The 21,546-nt window shown below is 42.2% G+C and overlaps 1 protein-coding gene across 2 annotated transcripts; it reads left to right on the top strand.

The window, feature by feature from the left end:
- Positions 1 to 888: 888 nt before the first annotated feature.
- On the top strand, positions 889 to 19,457 carry NUCKS1 (nuclear casein kinase and cyclin dependent kinase substrate 1). Of its 2 annotated transcripts, XM_033152846.1 has the most exons (8): positions 889 to 1,143; positions 9,645 to 9,694; positions 11,449 to 11,554; positions 12,342 to 12,394; positions 12,639 to 12,788; positions 15,235 to 15,387; positions 16,457 to 16,606; positions 18,487 to 19,457. In XM_033152846.1, exons 1-8 carry the CDS (start codon positions 1,127 to 1,129, stop codon positions 18,684 to 18,686), a joined length of 879 nt encoding a protein of 292 aa, XP_033008737.1. In that variant the 5' UTR covers positions 889 to 1,126; the 3' UTR covers positions 18,687 to 19,457. The 2 variants fall into 2 exon arrangements, with proteins under 2 accessions (XP_033008737.1, XP_033008738.1); XM_033152847.1 differs by lacking the exon at positions 16,457 to 16,606.
- Positions 19,458 to 21,546: the final 2,089 nt, after the last annotated feature.

The following is a 21,546-nucleotide window of genomic DNA, read 5'->3' as shown; positions in this document are numbered from 1 at the left end:
TAGAGCAGTTTAGATGCCACCCGAATTTGACAGCAGTGCTGTTTCCAATCTTAAGCACTTCTGAGTTGGGTGCAAGCCCTGTTACTTTTTATTATCAAGAAGCTCTGCTTCATTCTAGAGGTTTGAAGGTGGGCAATGTTGAGGAGAGTGCACTCTGCACGTTCAAGGGCTGAGATCTGATTCCATTTTGCTTGTAATTGTTATTCAAGTTCTCCTATATTTCTGGCCAACAGAAATGATCAGCCAGGGGAGAAGGGTGCAATGCAGCGAGGGATGCACAAACAAAGCACCGTCTCTAACAGCAGTGAAGAGTATAGTACAGTACAAGGGAAGAAGAGGGAGAAAGGGGAGCACATCCTCTCATCCCGGCCATCCGACAATTCTAGCACCAAGCAAGGCTCGCGGGCGCATAACCATTAATTATGAAAGTATCGCGATAGGTGTCACAAATTCGTAGGGAGGGGCTGAATCTGATTCTCCTTTCCCTCCAAAAACGTAGCCCAGCCTTTCTTATCGAATCTGCTGTTTGGCCTGGAGCCTATTGTTTCCCATAAGAAAAATAAATACACATGAAAGCGAACTATCTAGTGCACGAAAGGGGACTGGGCTGTTAAATTATAGGGTCAGAATCCAAGCAAGCTGTTGCCGAATCTACCATTGTGAAACCCCGGCGGGTTTTTCTGGCTGTTGTTGGCTGTCCGCTCTCATATCAGCTTTAGCGAGGAGCTCCCCTCCACCGCCTTCACTCCTCCCGCTCGCAGGGAAGGAGGCGGGGCAGCACTTCCGTGATCGTTCGAACAGGCCAATGGGGCGCGGCGACGCGGCGAGGCAGCCAACGAGAAGCGTAGGGAGGAGATGCCAGCCGAATAGGTTGCACCGCCCTCTCAGCTCGGCGCATCCCCTCTACTGGACGAAGTGCGACCATTTTGCAGGGGGGGAGAGGCGAGTGGTGGCGATTGACGGCGCACAGGAGCCAGATCTGGGGTGCGGAGCAGCGGCCTGAGTCGCTGGACCCGGGGACTGACGGCCCCCGGGAGGGCGAGCGAGAACGGCGACGACCGGGCTCGGTTATTTCGTTTCCTTAGGCACCCGTGCCCGCCTCAGGGCCTCCGTTTAACCCGCCAAGATGTCTAGGCCCGTCAGGTGAGTCTCCTTCGCGAGCGGAGTGAGGCCTGTGGGGCTGGCTCTGGCGGCTCTCGCTCCCGCAGGCCACCCACGGCCCTTCGGCGGAGGAGCGAATGGACCGGGCCTCGTCCCACGCGAGGGGAGGGGAGGCGGCCTGGAGTCGGGTATGGCGGGAGAGAGGGGAGGGGCGTGTGCAGGCATGCAGCGTGCTGCTGCTCGGTGGGGGGAGGGGAGGCTATCGCACGCCGCCGCTGCCGCCGCCCTGCAGGTCCCTTCCATACAGGATGCAATGCTGCCCCTGAAGGTTAGCGCAAGCAAAGTCCACGTCTCTGCGGGGGAAGGAGGGGTGGCTGCGCCCGAGGCTTGCTTCGTGCACGTCGCCCGCGAAAGCGTGGACGGGAGGCATGCCTCTCACGCGCGCCGCTGGCTCCGAAGCGCCGCTTGTGTTCTTCCTCTGGAGGAATCTGGTGACAGAGGGGCACAGCCCTTTGCTGTGCCTCCGTGTTCCGAGCTGCAACTTGCAGGGGCGACGTGCTTTTTTCTGTGTCTTTTTGTACAGTATGGCTAGCACATCGGCATGGGGGCGGGGGGCGGGAGCTCGCTCGCCAGAGGACAGGGTTCGTAGAGCCAAGGGAGTGCTCCCTAGTCGGGAGGCGGGCGTGTTTGCATGCAGTGCATTTCATGGGGGGCTGGAAATGATGCTTCTTGCAGCAGTGGGTTCATTAAGTAGACAAGAAATGCCATTTTTAGATGCCTGCTGTGCTTCTTTTGGACTGTAGCAAACCTGGAAAAGAAGAACTTGTGTGTTTAATTGTGTCTTTGAATTTCAGTATCTGTGGCATTTATACCCCATTCTTCCCCCAAGGAGCTGAGTTTGGCATGCATGTGTGTCCCCTTATTCTCACAACAACCCTGTGAGCTAGGCTGAATTAAAAGTGAGTGACAGGCCCAATGAGCATGATGGTTTACAGGGGCTTGGAGCCCCATTGTCTCTAGGGGGATGCAATAATGCAGGAGCAGGACTGGCTCCAGGATTTTGTGGACTCTTGGGCAGCAGGATATCAGTGGGCTACTTGTCCCTTCAACCCAATATGATAGATACTTATAAAATTACTGCATTGTTTTTTGTCATGCTTATGTGGTAGTTGTACCCAGTTACTTGGGCGCAAGGTCCATTGAATTGAATGGGACAGGCTTCTGAGTGGACACATGTTGTGCTGTTAGGTTGCAATCTTATACACACATTGCTGGGAGCAAGTCCCATTGAACTCGGTGGGGCTTACTTCTGAGTAGAAGCTTTCACATTGTTAATATTAACCAGTAAGGATCTAGAAATCTTAGTGCAGTTTTCACGCCATTTGGTGACTTCACAAATATTACCATATAATAAGGCTTTAAAATTCATGACATATGGATACAGACCTTAACTTTGGGCCAAGGCATGGGAAATGTTTTGGTTTCTTTAAAAGCATAATGTATCTGCTTGCAGGTAAGTAGTTTGCCACCCTGCTGTTGATGCTGCCCTTTTCTGTTTGCTTCCTGACATAGACACACACTGTTTGATGAATGGGTACACACATCAAGTGACTGGTCTAGTACAGTACTCAGTCTCCTCCAGGGCCTTGCTTCTGCAGAGCACTGCTTGAGGCATGTCTTGGTACACAGCCTATGGTGCCACTGTCTTGCTTCCATGAGGATGTGCCTCAGCAAAAGCAGCACTCCAGCCAGCATGCTTTCTGCCCCCTTTTCCTGCAGGAGAGCATCAGGGGGCTGTCTCAGCTGTAGAGCACCACAATCAGCAGGGGAAGGGTCTGTCTTTGGTGTCCATACCTTTTGGCTTCACTACTCAGGCCAGCCAAAACCAGTGGACTCCTGCTTATTATATTACTGATTCATTCCCAGATACCTCATAGGGTTATTAGAGCCTATACTTTGATGCTCTATTTACAGGTGGGTAGCCGTGTTGGTCTGCCATAGTCAAAACAAAATCGAAAATTCTTTCTAGTAGCACCTTAGAGACCAACTGAGTTTGTTCCTGGTATGAGCTTTCGTGTGCATGCACACTTCTTCAGATACACTGAAACAGAAGTCACCAGATCCTTAAATATAGTGGGGGAGTGGGGAGGGGTATTACTCAGAAGGGTGGTGGGAATGGGTGATAGGCTGATAAGTGTGGAAAACCGACTCTAAACGGCTGCAATTAGTCTTGCAGGGAAAGGCAAGGGGTGAGATGGCTAAAGATGGCTTTGTTATGTATAATGAGAAGTGTGCATGCACACGAAAGCTCATACCAGGAACAAACTCAGTTGGTCTCTAAGGTGCTACTAGAAAGAATTTTCGATTTTGTTTTGATGCTCTATATACATTGTCCTACATAGATGAACTGATTATGGTTAACAGCACAGTCCTAACCATGTCTACTCAAATGTAAACCTTTGGATTCAGTGAACCTTACTCCGGGGTAAGTGGGGTTAGAGTTGCAAGCCTGAGTCAGACTTTTGTGGGTTGATTTTCAGCTACAAAAATAAAGCTGCATTTATTTAGTTATTATTTGGAATGATACAGGCAAGGGCTGACGAAGCTACTCCATGGATAACATTGCATCATGAGAATGTAACAAGATTTTGATTTAGAGATTAGTATGCCTGACTGCCACTTATTTTGTGAATGAAGTGAACTGCATTGCAAAGTGTTTCAATTGCAAGTGTGCAAGTACAAATAGAAGTGAGGATAAAGTGCACCCTTCGTGCATTTTTAAAGACGTGAATTACTTAGCAAATGTCATTTTCTGCCATGCTGACCGTAAGTAATATATAAATAGCTTTAGTCCAGGTTGAAAATAAAGTTTCCCTACAAAATCCTTCCATTCTACCATGTCAAATGCCTTTGCTGCATCCAAAAACACAAGTAGTCTTGGTGGTTTGCTTATAATGGGCATTCTTGCTAAGGTTAATGACTTTTGTTATGCTTATATTAAGTTGTTTGCCATTTGTGATGTCAGTTTAAAATGGGTGGATGTAGTCTAGAACAGAGCGGTCCAACCTCTCAGACCAAGTAGGTTGCAAGAGTACTTTGACACAGAAGCTGCAGGGCACACACTGAATTAAATTTCCATATCGTAAATTAAAGTGTTTGTAACATAGTTGATGTTATTTAATATTCACAATTAATTTAATTAAATACACAATAAATTTAATACGTTTACTTATTAAACAAAATTTAGTACACAAACATATGTATGTGCTTTCATTAACAACGGAGACATTGAGTCCCTGTCAGGATAAAAGGTGGGATATAAATAATAAAAATAAAATTATTTTAGAAGGCTTCTCACCTGCCAGCTGGTTGCCACAGCCCTGCATGGCAACATGGACCCCAGCATGATGTGCCCCTCCCTCAAATCACAGCACTAGGCTCAGGATGAGCCCATAGTTATGTCCCTGCCCTCTCGTCCCTACCCTCCAGCCCCCACAGCGTTGCCCACTCCCCCCCCCCCCACAGCACTCAGGTATTCTCCAGGGGCCCGTTTCTAAACAAAATGCTGGAAGGCAGAGAAGGAGAACCTATCCAAGGCAGGAGCACCCCTGGTTTGGGAGTGGTGAGCCCCCCCCCAAGAGAAGGGAAGATGGTTTGGGTTGGCAGAAGACAGGCACTGGAAGCAGTACAGCAGATTCCGGGGCTGCCTGCCCAATGTCCTGGGTTTGGGGAAGCAGGAGGCTCTTGAGTTCCAAGTCCTGAAGGGGAAGGCAACAAGGCCATGGCAGAATATCTGCCCTGACTTACCCATGCCACTGGGCATTTGCCTCCTGCCCTCTGGACCCAGCCATGTACAGGAAGAGCAGAGGGGCAGCTTGGAATACACAGTGGCACACCATAGCCCATCAACCCCCACTACCAAAGATCTGGCTGCTGTCCAATCACCTGGCATGCCTGTGGCTGGGGAAGTGGGGGACCAGGTCTTAAGTGACTTTGGGGTGTAACAATTCCTTGCTACTGCTGCAGGTAGTTGACTGAGGGCGGGGAGAGATCCCAGATGTTGGGACTCCCAACAGTCCTTTGGTGCTTAGCAAGTGCTACCAAAAAGGCCTCAAGGGGCACATGCGAGTTGCATGTTGGACCACCCTGTTCTAGAATATTGATACTATTTTAGTGTGTATATTTTATTCATTTGTAGCTGTTTGATTGTCTTGCCTGCTCCAGATTCATTAATCCTCTTGTAGTATGGGAAAGAAGTTGATTTGTGTTTGGAATATACACACCAACCCTTAGAAACGAGCTAAGATGTAAATTAGCAGAGAAGTTTTTTTTAATTTGTGCAAATAGTCAGTTCAAGGATATAAAAATTAAGTCCATAATTGGAAGCTATTGATTTTTCAGAAATTGATTTTTATTAGCAAAAGAAACTTCAATATGCCAGCACTGTTTAAATAACACATAGGTTTCTAGTTGCTAATTTAATCCTCAGTTACTGTTGCGGTGAACTGATAAGACTTCTAAAGGTTCGGTATTTAATTCACTGTCCTTAATACATTGACCTGTTAGTCTGGAGCAGATACTGTACTAGTTTGTTGCTTACTTCAGAGGATTGGAAACATTTTGAAAGAGGGGCAATCACTTGTGGTTTGTACACATCCTCCTGATCTTTCTGGTAAACATGCTTTTGTATTTTTGTTTTTGGCTAACTGAGTGTGGAGAAAATATTGTTTCTTATTCCAATAATAAAAGCTTTAATTTGTTACAGTGTTGATTATTTTTCAGTTCCTCTCTTATTTAATATCTTTCCTATGGTTGTACTGGGAAAATATAAATACAGTATGTTTGTGCTGCTTGGTCTACATGCTGCTTCATTCTAACAGTGGGTACAATTGTAAGTGTTGTTGATTGTACAAGCCTATAACGTGAACCTCGGGTGTGAACCTCATTGAGTTCAATAGAATTTACTCCCAGGCAAGTGTGCAGGATTGAAGCCATGGGCTTTTTAAAGGAAATTTCATCAACAAGGCCAGCAGTACAGTTTTTGCAAAGAAACACGTAATATACAGTTTATAGGTAGTATCAAATAGTGATCCCCCATTGGTGGAAGGAATCCCATCAGCAGCTATTTCTCAATTCCCCTCACGCCATTCCTTAAATATGCTATATCTGAGGCAGATTTAGAGGGGTTGCAGAGAGATCCAGGGGGAAGGGAGATAGCTGAATACTGCCTCCTTCACCGTTCCGCCAGAGTCACCACTGGATGCCACCGGATGTTCTAAAGGTAGTCAAGTATAAATCAGATGAAACAGATGTGAAGGCAGCGGGTGGTGGAAATAGGTTTAAAAAAAAAGGAAAAAAAAGAATATACTCTTACGAAACATATTTTAGAATGCTTTTCAGTTTTTTTAATGTAAGAAATAGTGCAGCATGGGAAAATAATTCTGAGATTTGCCATATTCAAGATCAACATGCATTATTTACACTGGATTCATTCTTACAACCAGACATTTCATCTTTGTCACACTGTATGTTTTGCATGCTTTCACCTATAGAGGGAATGCCTTTTAAATATCCCCAAATGACAGTGCAAGGGAACCACCATCCTATAAGCCAAACTAGGCCCAGAAGGGGTCCTAATTTGGCTTTTGAGGCCATTTCCCCTAAACCATACCCACCTGCCTTGCATCTAATATCATATGAGGTATGGGGCAGGCAAAGGTGCACCTTGAAACGTACAATCTAGATTACTAAGGGTTGTTCCTTTGCATCCAAGCAAGGATTGTCAGCTTCATAGCAAGCCCGGCAGCTGTGCTGTTGAGTTCCCGATCAGCTGATGAGCACTTACAGTAAGCCCCACGCTGTTTGAAATCAAAGGAACATTTCTACTTTGAAAACCATCTTAAGTTCACTTTGCCTTGGTCGAACTCAACTGTCATAAGAATGAAGTAACAAACAAAAATGAAATGCAAATGACTAACAAGTAGAAAGTTACTGGGCAGACTAGAGCATTTTCATTTGGTGTAAATGAAATGCCTATATATTGGCAGGCAAAGTGTAAATACTCATATTTGAGAAAGTCAGATTGAATCTCCCATTTGCTTGGAAAAGCCTCCTTCAACTCATTGTATCAGATAGTGGCATCGATTCGGTTTAGAGAGTAACTGCAGTGGGTAACTTGATTACATCTAAACTACTAAATATTTAAGAAATGTAGTGTTTTTAATTGTGAAAATTGAATTTATTTAAAAATATTTTGATTCCTTTTCTATATTCACATCTTTGCCTTCTGCATTATACAGATTAAAAACCCTTAGAGCAGTGGTGTCCAAACATTTTTCAAAGAGGGCCAGATTTGATGAAGTATAGGGCCGACCAAAGTTGTTAAGCTTTTTTTTAGGATTGAAGTTATTGAGGTTTTTTAAGGATTTTACCCCAGGAAATAAACTGCCACGGGGGCCAGATTAAACCAACGGGTGGGCCAGATTAGGCCCCCAAAACGGACTTTCGGCATGCCTGCCTTAGAGGAAGAAAGCATGTCTTTCCTAGCTCAGTAATGATGATGCAGATAGTAACTTTAACAGCTGATGTTAGGTTTGAACAGGCCCAATAAGTTTAAGAAATAAGCTGATGTGAGGTATGAACACGCCAAATACATTAAATTATCTGGGTCATTCTGATATTTATTTTGCTGTTTTCCTAGAATTGACTCCTCAGTTTTATTCCCAAATTAGCTTTTGTTCATTGTAGTGATACAAAACGTAAAGTGAGTAAAGAGTGCTTGGCAACATCATTGTAAGTGAATTGCAGTAGTAATTTTGTTGAGGTCTTCTCAATTCACTTGAGTTAGTTAATTTATTTTTTTAAGGCTTGCTTGATTTTCTGCAACAGGTGCCAACTGCTTAAAACATACTCCAGGGTCTTGCATAATAAGGCCTAGGTCAAGAGTGGGGATCTATTTGTCCTGTTGGGCCAAATCCTTATTGGTCCCCTTCACTGTGGACCAACCTGACAGGTAGGTAGGACAATCCATCTGTCAAAAACATGTTCTCAAATCAGTGGTAGGTGGGCTGTCACAAGGAGCTTTCTACAGAAATTAGCTGTGTGATTTGAGTTTCCCATGGGAAACTCAGTTACCCAACTGATCCTGCAGGCTTGAACTCCAGCATGCTTGAAGCTGATGGTCAGTGACTTCAGCTCTCCTTTTTTAGGGATTAGTTGTGTGATCAAGTTCTCCACAGGGAACTAGGTTGCACAGCCAATCCAACTGCATCTACCTGCCCTACACATGACATCAAGTGTGGAGCAAGTGGGTGCAGTATACATATTTTTAACTTCATTTTCTTTACCATGTCGAGTTTCCATATTCATCAAATATTACCATTACAATTACATGAACAAGTAATACAGTCGACTCTCAACATGCTAGGGTTATGTTCTGGGGATAGCACGTAAAGCCAAAATCCCATATAGTCCAAACATGCTCTCCCAAGGTGAGTGAAATGGCAGGTGGGATTGCCATCTCCCCCCCCCCCCACCTTAATTTCAATGTTATATCAGCTAAGCATGTAAAGCTAAATTCATGCAAGATAGATGTTCTTAAGTTGTGAATTGACCGCATACAATTAAATTGGGTGTCTGTTTAGAGCATCCCTGCCAGATAAGAAGAACATTTGCATCAGAAGATGCACATTTCCAACATCAAATATTTTTTCATTTAGTTTTAGAATGGTTAAGTATCAGCTGTATGCCACTTTTCTTTTAAAGTGATACGCATCAATAGCTTGAGTTAATTTTTCAAAATAGCCTATTTCTTACCAATATTTTTTAATTCCAAAATTCTCATTGATGTATTTTCTAGTTCCCTTTTCCAGAAATATACTTAAATTATCCTGTATGAATAGGAAACTAGAAATTGTTTAAAGCTTCAGTAGACTAGGAAGCAAGAGATAGGTGGGAACCCCTGGGCGTTTAGAAAAACTGCTGTAAATCATTCTGAGCCCACGGAGTAGAGTAGGATATAAATAGATCACAGCGGAACCAATTTCCTCTCCATCCTTCAAAAGGGGAGAGAGACCCTGGACGGATACTGTGTGTGTGTGCGTGTGCGTGTGCATGTGCGTGCTTGCGCACTAAGGCTATGTCCAGGTGATTAAGGTTTGAACTGTCAACAACCTAGGAGCTATGTGGGGGAAGAGGAAAGCTGAGGCCTCATATTGTCTAATCTGGAAGTATTGTGGGCACACTTAGCAGCATTGCAAAGCCTCTTCCACCAGCCATTTCCTATAACTTCAGTCATCTCTAGAAATGGGTGTATACAGTCATCAGTAGCAAAGGTTGCTGCCTGAAGTTTTTTGCTTCCTTCAGGAACCAAAGAGTATCTCATCTGTGTCATTTGGATGCCTGTTTAAAGTGGTTTGAGGGATTGAAATCCAGTCTAGGAAAGCAGTATATTGGTGAAGGAGTCTTTGTTATTAACATTACCTGTAATTGTAGATGCTATAACATTTCAGTCTGTTTAAACTTCTATATTTCTGCCCTTCTAGGAACAGAAAAGTGGTGGACTACTCACAGTTTCAGGAGTCAGATGATGCAGGTAACTTTAAAACTGTTGACAGTCTTTGGCAGCTACTGAAAGTGGTGGGCACTGCATGGTTTAAAGAGCAAGGGTGCTTCGAAGCTGTGTAGTTTTATTCAGCCAAACAGTAAGCATAATGTTTTAGCAAGGGGTGATGCAGATGTGCTATCTTGAATAGGTATTTGGGTGTTGCTAGCTTGGTCAACCCATTGTTTTAGCATGTGGCTTTTTAATTTCCATTCCTCTTGAGGCTCTCTTCCTTCTTGGAGTACTACAAGTGAGTTATATTAATGTTTCTGGAACCTCTACAGGATTTTTTTTCTTCCTTTCTTGGAAAGCACACATGCTGTTACAGTCTGATGAATGAAGCTGCTATGGTGGTAATTAATGAAAACAAAATATGGTGCTATCCTGTGTTGTTTCAAATTTTGTTTTGTTGGCTATTCAGTTATAACTTGTGCAAGATCTTCACCAATGAAGAAACAACAAGAACTTACCAAGGCATTTAAAGCCAACCAGCTGTTTGTGTGTCTGTCAAGCTCTTAACTATTGTAGTTTGGCTTATGAATTATGTTTCTATCCGATGCTAATCCTGTTCACAGTAGACCCATTGAAATTAATGAACATAAATTCATGTCCATTAACTCCAGTGGATTTACTCCGACTAGGACTAGCATTGGATACAACCCTTAACCATTTACCATCTTTATTTGTTTTAAAAACCAAAAACATACCCCAGTAAAATCCATCATGACAGGCAGACAGTGGCAGAAGGCATAAGTGCAGTATTGTTGTGAAACCTGTATTTCAGTTTCTACCCTCCTTTTTATTAATTGATATGCTTTATGCACCACCACTCAACAGGTTCCCAGGGCAGTTCTCAGTACTGCAGCCAAATATTAAGTATTGTATATTTTTCCTCCTCCAGGAAACTTTATATGAACTGAGTGTGCCCTAGAGCACACCACATCCAGGGGTCCACTGTGACTTCAAGTTGCAGTGGATTGGGAGCAGTGGGCTAAATATTGTGGTGCGTCCATCATTCTTCACATGAAACCCTGATAATTTGAGAAATCCTTATTATATGACAATACTGTTCACTTGTGTGTAAAAGCAGTTGTAAAAACAATTGACAACTGCTCACTGTTATTTGGATATAAACCAGAGAGTGTGCTGTGGTCTGCTGGACAGAGAAATTGAGATCTGTATTCAAAGGGACATCTCCTAATCCTTTCATAAGTGCATACTTCTTTCTGTTGAACAAATCTTGATGATCCTGTTAGCTATGCCTTTGAGCCTTTATCTGACTTCTAAAAAGCATGATTTAGCTTTTATGCCAGAAACTCAAGTGTATTCTCCCATTTCCAAATATATACCCTACATCCTGGCAGTGCCCTCGAAGAAATGTACAACAAAACTGCTATGTTATTTTACTGGGGCTTTTAAATATTCTCTTGAGTGTTAATTTCCTCTAAGTATGAGTTTATTTTAAAAACCTCATAAATTGCTGTTTAATAGGCATTACTTGCATTCCATATCCAAACTAATTAAAATACAGCCAACTTAAAATGAACCATAATAATTGCAGAGAGTCATCAAATCCAATGTAAAAGACTACTAGGTTTTCAGCACCCCCAATTTTCAGTTGTTTCATGGCATTTTAGCAGGGTGCTGTGCTTAGTGCCAATCTTTCATGGTTATACCATTTAATTATACTAACTGGCAAACCTGTAATCATCCACAACACCTGTTTTACCCTACTTACAATATAGATGAAGAATATGGCAGAGATTCAGCCCCTCCAGCCAAGAAAATTCGTTCATCACCAAGGGAAGCAAAAAATAAGAGGCGGTCTGGAAAGAATTCTCAGGAGGATAGGTAAGCAAGATCCCTACTACCTAAGTTTGTTATATAGGTGGCTTTAACTTGAGGACCTGTACACTTTTCCAACTTAGTTTGGATGACTAGGAAAAAGGATTATTATTATTTTTACAGAAAATGACAAATATAGAGCCCTATACAAAAAGTATCTGAAGAAGTGTGTATGCACACAAAAGCTCATACCAAGAACAAACTTAGTTGGTCTCTAAGGTGCTACTGGAAGGAATTTTTTATTTTATTTTGTTTTGACTATGGCAGACCAACACGGCTACCTACCTGTAAATAGAGCCCTATACTGTGTGTTTCAATAATAGCACTTCAGCTTTTTTGAAATAAATTGTGGTTCTCTTATTCTGGACTTCTTGCCTTTCCTCTGAAATGGATTTTGCATTTTTTTTATAAGCTGGTAGAGTAGCAGGGGATTTTTTTTGCAAACTTCAAAGATACATACCCTTGCTATGCAGATTTTATAGTTAAAATTTGTATTGTTTCCTTCAGAATTCTCCCTCCTTGCAACTTGGGAAGCACAAGAGTTGCTTCAGCAATTAAGCAAAATTGCTTGTTGTCTGAAAGCTATATTTAGATTGATGCAGTATAAAAGTACTTTAGTAGATATCTTTTTATTCCTGGAGTAGATAATAAACTGAATAGAATTAATAATTTCAGTCAGGTCTTTTTGTTCAGATGAAACAACCTAGCTGCTTTCCTCCTTTACCTCAGAATAATAATAAAATAATCTTCATGGTTGTACTTGAATTAGATCTGCTAATTTTCCTTTTCACAGTGAAGACTCAGAAAAAGATATGAAGACAAAGAGAGATGATTCTCACTCAGCAGGTAAGTTATGCATCTTACTATATATAGATAACCAACTGAAGTTCTTTTCCCTGCCATTGGTTCTCTCAGAAGTGTTGAATGTGTTCTTCTCTAAATTGTCTGTAACAGTATCAAATGCACTTTCCTTTGTTCTGCGCTTGCTCACAGGTCTTTAGCATTAAAGCCTGGAATAGTCTACCATTTCTGATTGTGCTTCCCTGCAGTAGAAGGCTAAGAATAACTTTTATCACCATTTTTTCCTCAGATGAAGATTTTGGCAGTGAGGATGACTTAGGAGCAGATGATGGCAAAGCTGATAGTGACTATGAGAGTTCTCAAAAGAACAAAAAAGGAAAAAAAGTGAAACCTGACAAGAACAAAAGAGCAACTTCCAAATCCAGGAAAAGGGCTGCAGGTAAAGGCTATGTAAATCAAGTAACTCACTATGACCTGGTTTGCATGTCACATTCAGCCATAGTTTAAATCATGGTTCCGTGGGAATGAGCATTGTGCTGGGTGCACGCTACTGAAATCATGGGCACTTCACTTTTCTTTTCTCCTCTCCTGCTTCTGCCATGTTTCCAGGAAACAAGCTGTGCTGTGGCTTGTTGTATTGGCTCGTGGTTTGTTCCTCTCAAAAGAAACATGAACAGAAGCCAAGGTTTGTTCTTGGTTTACCATTTATGGTGTGTTTGGAGAAAAACCAGGGACGCATAATTCACATGACATAACTAGTGAGCCCATAGTTTCTTTTCTAGTAGAAGCAAGGGAGGAACAAAGTGCCTGTGTTTTCAGCAATGTGCAGAAGTGCCCTTCACATTCATATTAAGCCAGGTATGGAGAACCTCAGGTGCTGAGGACAAATGTGGCCCTCTGAGCATTTTTATCTAGCCCTCAAGGCACTCTCTAGGCCAAAATCTGTCCCCAGGCTACAACCCTCATTGGTTCTGCTCTACTTTCTTGAGTGTATTTACCTGGCTGGAATATGTCCTTTAACTATGATGATGCTTCTTGCTTCCCTGTTAGAGGATGGAGAGGTATGGGAGAGGGAATAGAAACCTCTGGCTTTTGCTTGCCTAAAATGTAGCCTACTATAAGAGTAATATCCATTGCTCCACTCACTTTTGCCTTTAATCTCCACCCACCACTGGCATTTGACCCATTCCAATGTGACCTCAAGCTAAAGATGTCAACCACCCGTGCATGAAGCAGTAGGTAATCATAGAATCCTAGAGTTGGAAGAGACCACAAGGGCCATCCAGTCCAACCCCCTGCCAAGCAGGAAACACCATCAAAGCATTCCTGACAGATGGCCGTCAAGCCTCTGCTTAAAGACCTCCAAAGAAGGAGACTCCACCACACTCCTTGGCAGCAAATTCCACTGTCGAACAGCTCTTACTGTCAGGAGATTCTTCCTAATGTTTAGGTGGAATCTTTTTTCTTGTAGTTTGAATCCATTGATATGTGCAACCTGGCCTACATTAAAGTTCAGCTTCCTGCAATATATTTGTATCTATGGATTCGGTTAATGCCTATCAGTGCAAGCTTAGCCATGTCTGCTGATAAGTCAGAGTAAATTCAGCAGGGCTTATTCCCAGATAAGTGGTGTTAGGATTGCAGCCTTAATACATGTCATCACCTGCATAACATCTTAAATAGACAATTTCAGGTAATGCTGTTTCAGAAAACTGAGGGAGGACCCATTTCTTACTTAATTTAGCCAACTTTGCATATCTAAGCAACCATACATATTAGGTGTGTGAATGGAACATTGGTCAAGTTATACTTAAACTAGTTGAAGAATAAATATTATTCCACATTCTGCTTCCTCGCTGGACTTGCTTCAAAACTTTTTGTAGCCTGTGCCGCTTAGCACAGTCCTTTCACCCAAAGGATGCACATTAAAACATTCATCAGTAACTGTTCTTAGGCCACAATACAAACCCACGATCTGCTGTGCTGGGGAAGGTTGTATGAGGCAGAGGCTTCCCCTCTGAGCTCAAAAAGACCTCTGATCACAGAGTTAGGCAAAGTCACTCTTCCAAGGGTAAGCTCCCTGTTCTGCCTGCTGAAGTGCCCACAAAAATCTCCAAACAGAATGTTTTTTGGGGTGGGGATCCTGAGCCAGCCCCACTACTATCACTTGGCAGCCTCAGGCCCAATCAGCTGCTCAACTCGTGCCTTGCTGCCTGGTGAAGGTTGGGATTGCTCTACCCCGGTCCAGCCAAAGACATTTTGGTGTCTGAGGTGAACCACAAAAAGGCAGCCCCTTTCCCGCCAGGGAAGAAGGGGTGAGTGAAGATCTACATCAGGGATAACAAGGAAATGAAGATCCACATGGGGATCTGCTGCCCCTGTGGATCCAGCTGCCTGACATGGTCGCATCACTTTGCCTCATGGGTGAGCTGGCCTTGGCTCTATCTATCCTCTTCTGTCCTCACTTGATTAGCATCTTGGTTCTGATTTTGGTTATACTTCCCTTTTTAAAAGAAAGAAAGAATCAATGTTTATCCACAAAGCGTTGCTACCTTTTCTCAGATGAGAGAGCCAGAGAAAGGAAATGAACAGTATGTTGTGTAAAAACTAGCCTTGCTTCTACTGAGTTCCATTTCCAGTGTAGAGAGCAGCAGGTTAACCAGTGCTGGGTGTTCCATTATTTACCATTACAGATGGGTATTTTGCATGGAGACAACCTCAGAATGATTGAAAATTAGAATCTTTCAGATACGTTTGGTGTTCAGCAAATCTGAATTATGTCATGAATAGATAAGCCTTTATTTCCCCCTAGTTTCTTCCCTACCCCAGTTGGAAATGTGTGCTGTACTGTCCATCTTCAGTGTTCTTTGGTGACTTTATAACAGAGGACAGTGAGGATGAGAAAGAAGATCCGAAAAATGTGCGCCAGCAGCGACAGGCAGCATCTAAAGCTGCTTCCAAGCAGCGAGAAATGCTCATGGATGATGTGGGCAGTGAGGAGGAAGATCAGGAAGAGGAGGAGGCATCGTTTCAGGAAAGTAAGTGGCACTGAACGGCATACACAAATGTAGAATAGGAGTGGGTTCGACAAATCACATACATGCTTGATCTATCCAAGCTAAGGTAGGCAAACTTGACATTTCTGCTTCTTAAGTATTGAATGCACTTGATTGTTAATTTACTTAGTGTCCAGCTTGGTTGTTGACAAGAAATAGGGAAGGGAAAACAACGCTGTCCCTCAAGTTTAGGGTCCAAGCTTTTAGTCACTATTTTTATTAGTAAGATACAAACTTGCCATATTCGTCACTGTTTTATCTTCAGCACTGGACAACAAACTGAACAAGGCCACTTTGATTACAAATACCATCCTATCTGGCTTCAGGAGACAGTAAAGGGCCTCAAATCCCCTTGTGTACATGGTTAGCAATTAAAAATCAATATGTGGTAAAATTCCTGCACCTCAGATTTTGCTTTCTAGCTTGTCTGTTGTGCAAATTGGCATACCCTTGCTCTAAATGATGAAAAGTGGGGACCCATTTGATATTTGCCGTGAATGTGTGCGATTAAACAAGAGAAACCCAGTGAGCTGATGAACTAGAATCATGGACATCTGGATTCAAAACCTGGAAGTCTTTTATAGGAAGCAGTAAGCTACTGCTATTCCATATATAATAAGTTACTGGTGTTTGCTTCCGAGGGCACTTCTACAGCTTGCTACAAGATGGAAGACCATATTGAACAAGAGAACAGACATAGGCTGGGAAGGGCATTGATATAGAACCTACAGCAGCTGGCATAGGAAATGGTCAGGACGTGCCTCCATGTAATTGCTCCTGAGGGAAGGAGAAATATGCCTATGCCACTGCTGTTTTAAATAATTGTGCTGCTTGTCACCAGTCATAAAGCAGATTTACATGAGGAAATACTGAGGCGCCGAAGTCGTGATTTCTCCAAGTTCTAGCAAGTATGTTACAGGATGTAGAAGCCAAGAATGCTGACTTCTATCCCTTGATCAACCTACCAGACTTTCTCCCCCATTCTGTCTCTCTTCCAAGTGAACAAGGACAGCCCTTCTTAGAGACATTTCATTCCTCTCTCTCTGCACAGAAGAGTCTGGCAGCGATGAAGACTTCCTTGCGGAAGATGATGATGATAGTGACTATGGCAGTTCAAAAAAGAAGAACAAAAAAGTGGCTAAGAAATCCAAACCAGAAAGGAAAGAAAAGAAAATGCCTAAACCAAGGCTAAAGGCTACAGGTGAGCTCAGCTTGCTTCCCCTTTGCACCTGTTAGGAATAACATAATGGCAATTTGCTTGCAAGTGCTTATGTTTTCTCAGCTCTTCATCTCTTGTGCTTAAAAGAATAGGAAGCAATCAATGTTCAACTAGCAATTTATCCCTATTAACGTACATGGCAGTCTATATAATGTGGTAGAGCTGATTACTGGAAAGTTCTTGTATGGATTGCTCCTGATTTCAAAGAAGCTAGTGGCTGTATCAGGATGGGATTCTATGACTTCTTGGTTACCAGTATTGTGTTCAGACCACTTGCCAGTGCTGATTAAAACAGGTGATGTTCGTTCCTACCAATCCTAGTAAATTCCCCTTGTTCCATTAGGCATGAAAATAATATGGTGAATCTTAGCTCAGGTCCAGGTATACCCAGAGCTACATACATCTTGAAAGCATAAATACTCATTTGGTTAAACCTTGTCTTAAGAAAAGTGTAAGCTCAGTGTGGGTGGAAATTTTTTTTTGGGAGGCTTGGATTAAATTATCTAAACAATTACTTGGATAACAGGTATGCCCAACTGTTAGGTTCCTTTAAATATCAAATGTATGATGATTCTAGGACAGGCATAGGCAACCTTCGGCTCTCCAGATGTTTCAGACTACAATTCCCATCATCCCTGACCACTGGTCCTGTTAGCTAGGGATCATGGGAGTTGTAGGCCAAAACATCTGGAGAGCCGAAGGTTGCCTATGCCTGCTCTAGGAGAAAGGAAGAGATGGTGCTCCTAACCTTTAGCTGCTATATTGAAGGAGAATTTTAGAATAAATGCATTCACCCTGGCTGTGTTTTCAGCCTAAAATCAGGTACAACACTTTAAATGCTATGCATTATTTAGGAGTATGTATGACCATCTAATTGCCACATGCCCAACTTACATTACACTAACCCTGTGATGGCTTCGTATTTTAGTGAAAGTCATTCTGTTTCAAATTTGCTTTTATCATAACTTTGGCTGCTTACCCTTGGAGAAGAGAGAGATGAGGAACATCAGTTCTACGAAAGTTTTAATGGCACCTTTAAGAAGGATGTGGGAGAGGGTGCCTCATTGCTGGCACATTTTATTGCTGACACAATAGCAGGCTCTCATGATAAGTCTTTTTTATGGTTCTTATTAGGAGGAATTGGGCATTGTCCTGAGTACACAAAGCCCAAGGAAGACAAACGGCCAGTAGCTTAATTCTTTACTGAGAAAGCATGCACTAGAGTAGCTCCTAAGGTACACCAAACATACACACACACACACTTATGGCAACTGAGTAACTGTGGTACTCTTTCCCCCGGCTTGTGCTCTGAGCTGGACTGTTGCATCCACATGACCCCGCCTCCTCCCACACTTAAGTTCCCTCACCTGACAGGGTACACACGAACAAGCTGTGACTTCTACACTGAAATTGCGCCGCTGTGCCTGTCTCTTCAAACCCGTCCTGGTCCTGGGAGACAGCAGGGAAGGGGGCGGAGGGGATTCTACCAGCTTGCCCCTCTCAACAGTTTCTTCCTCTGCTCCTGATGCATCCTGCACCCCTTCCACTGTCTCTGACTGCTCAGACACTTCCCCTTGGTTCAGACCAAGCTCCTGCCTCACAGGTGGCACAAATCACTGATCCCACCCCCTGGATCAGATTCAGGGGACCTCTGCCACACACTTCTCAGAGCCCTGACAAGCATCATCTTGTAGGAATTTAAGCTATGTTCAATAGTACTAATACATTTTCATTCCTACGTTACCAGATTGAAAAGTTAAGAAAGGAAAAACATATTTTAAAATGTAATCAGAGGCTGATTTTTTATTTAAAGCACTAATTGTAAGATTCTATGTTACATTTTGATGCTTTTCTTCCTTCAGTTACACCTAGTCCAGTGAAGGGCAAAGGGAAGGGAGGCCGTCCCACAGCTTCAAAGACATCAAAAGAAAAGACCCCATCCCCAAAAGATGATGATGAAGAGCCTGAAAGTCCTCCAGTGAAGAAGAAATCAGTTAGTCCTCCTCCAGACAAATCTGGGGATGAAGGGTCTGAAGATGAAGTCCCCTCTGGTGAAGATTAAATGGTGGTGTGGGAGAGAAACTTTTTTTTTTTAGAGAGAGAGAGAAAGAAAGTAAGGAAAAGAGAATATACTTAGGGGGTAGAACATGGTTTTGGTTGTGGCTTGACTCATGGGCTGTGAATGCCACCTTTACTTTAGCTGTTTTAATAGTACAGTACTTTCTTCTTTTTTTTAAGAGAACTTTTACACAATAATGATTTGATGTCACAGTCTCTACTGGCCATTCCGTTCTCCCCAACCAAATTTGAAAGCCATTTAGATTTAAATTAACAGCATACTAAAGATATATTTTGAAGGCTTACTGCAGTTGTAAAGCAATAAGGATGAGGCTGATACTTGGAAATCATAGTTAACTAATGGTATAGGTTTTCCAAAGCTGCAGAAATTCTTCTAAGGCAACTGTTGCTTAATTGAATCCAAAACAAATATATTATTGCACATTGCATTCCTTTGACATAATTAGTGTATGAATTAGTTTGAAATCCATCAAGGGTTTTAAGTTCCAATACTCTGAATGTTTGGGGTTCCACAGTCTAGTTTTAATGACCATTTGGTCTGTTCTATTTTTCAGTCTTCTGAAAGACCCTACCTGTTCATGCCGTAGATACTATTGCTGCTTATTGATAAGGATAGGATTCCAGCTGGCAGAACTGCATTCACTTTTTTCCTGACTCATTCATTTTGAAATGTCCATCTTTTTATGCTGCTTTGAAGCTTTGCATAAAATGTAAAGCTTTGTTTCAGGGAGATTTTTGGAAGCTGGAACAACTGTTTTGAAAAGTTGGGATGGGAGGCTGAGATAAGTATTCTTTAGAAATGGGGAAATGGCTTTATATATTGGCACAGTCTCTTTTTCAATTCATGAGTCATGGGTTAAGTACTCCTTTCCCTGAGATCCTCAGAAGTCCACACAGCTTCCACCAACAAGTGGTTTAATTTACCCTGAACCATCACTTCCTTGCTTAGTTTAGTTTCCCCTGCTTTTTGCAGGGTGGATGTTGCTCCATTACTAGATCTTACTTATCCTCTAGTTAGCAGAGGCTATATACCTAGGATAAGTGAGGAACAGTGTGTGAACTGGAAGACATGATGTAGCAGAAATAGTGCATCTCAAAATCAGGATATCTTTCCAGTGCACAAAATAAGTTTTCACTGATATATCAGTATTGCCAATTTAGACACAAGATGGACTTTGCTTTTCAGTCCCAGGTAAAGGAACTGCAGTATTAAGTGTGAGTTGGATTGCCATCTGCTTTACATCTTTCATTTTGTACAGTTGCAATATACACTTTCAACCATAATCTCTTTGCAAATTGATTTTGAGTATTAGTGTTCTGAAGCCAGATCCTTTGTCATCTGCACTAAGATGGTTAAAAGTATAGAGAACGCTATTCACAAGCATCCTCTTCAAGGACAAGGCCTGCTTGACTAGTATTGTAAGGCCGTGCAAATAATATAAAAGTAGTGAAATACCATATAGGTTCTTTCTCTCTCACACACGCGCACACACACACACACACACACACACACACACACACAGCATAGGTAGGTACTTTTAAACCGTGGCTTATTCAGACTTCTGCTATTTATAATAGCTCTACTTGTGTCTACATGACTTCCACTTTACATCTGCTTTGGGGTTTAGTGAAAGAACACAAATTCCTCCTGGGTTGGAGTAACAGTTTTGATGTTAGCATATGTGTTTTTGAACAATAACTAGAGAGCAAAAATACCTTGAGATCCTCCTTGGACAGAAGCCAGTCCAGCTTGACTCACATTTTCCAAATTAGCTAGAGCTTAATTGGCTGTGTGATCAGGGTACTACAGGCATGAAGACTGTATTGCTTCTTTCAGAGTGTTGAGTTCAAAGTGGTAAACTTATCCTATACTGCAAATGAAGCACTTGGTGACCTAGTCTATTTGGCTGCTCCAAATGTACACATTTTTGAGAGCTTAGCTCTGGCCATTATGATCAGCCAACTGCTTATTGCTGTCCGAATATGTTTCTGCTGCTGATTCACTAATTTTGAAAAATGTGTCTCTTTTTCTCTTGGCATCCTTTCTTTTCTTTAACACATTCAGCAGTGTATAGGATACATAAGAAAGTCATCAAGACTCCTGTTTCTTCTTCTTTTTATTTGTACCCATTACCCCTTGAATTTTTTAAGAGTTCTGTGTATCAGATATTGTACATGATGGAGAGCAGGCTTTTTATGTTGCATATGTGAAAACCCAAACTATATGCTATGATTTTATTGGGTTCTGCATATGTCTCCCTGGAAGCAAATATTTAGAACATCGTGAGTGAAAACATTTAACTGCTTTCTCTCTCACCATTCTTTAAATAGTCCAGAGATGGAAGGAAAGTGCCCCCCCTCGCAGTCCATGTAACACTAGCAAAATAATGTCAATGTTTTAAACTTGTAATTCTATTTTGCAAAATCAGTTTTCTTCTCTGCCTCTGTGTATATGGCTTCTGAGTGCAGTATTCTAGGGATGTGATAGCTGTATCAGTTCACTAGTTTGTCCCTTGGAACAAGTATTGCCAGAGAAACAAATCGGTATACTCCAGTGTGTGTTACTGTACATCAATTGCTTCCTGGGAGTGGCAGGTTATTTAATAAGATTTACTACAAATTTGCTGAAAAACCAAAAGCAAATATTTTCAGTGTATCTAAGTTTTAGCTTTGCAAGCAACTGTGAAAGCAGTAAGGGTATAAACAGAATTTTAGTAGGGGTTTGAAAGGGTTTTTGCAGCTTATCTTTGGGACTTGACAAGATAGTGGTTGCCATGGTGCTGAAGAAACAGCCTGCACACCTTAAAGGTGAATATCCAAGTATTCTCTGGGATGGCTTTTAC

The sequence above is a fragment of the Lacerta agilis genome, chromosome 6, assembly GCF_009819535.1.
Source record: "Lacerta agilis isolate rLacAgi1 chromosome 6, rLacAgi1.pri, whole genome shotgun sequence".
Classification (NCBI taxonomy): domain Eukaryota; kingdom Metazoa; phylum Chordata; class Lepidosauria; order Squamata; family Lacertidae; genus Lacerta; species Lacerta agilis.
The sequence above is the reverse complement of the archived record's forward strand: the minus strand, read 5'-3'. Positions and strand labels throughout refer to the sequence as shown.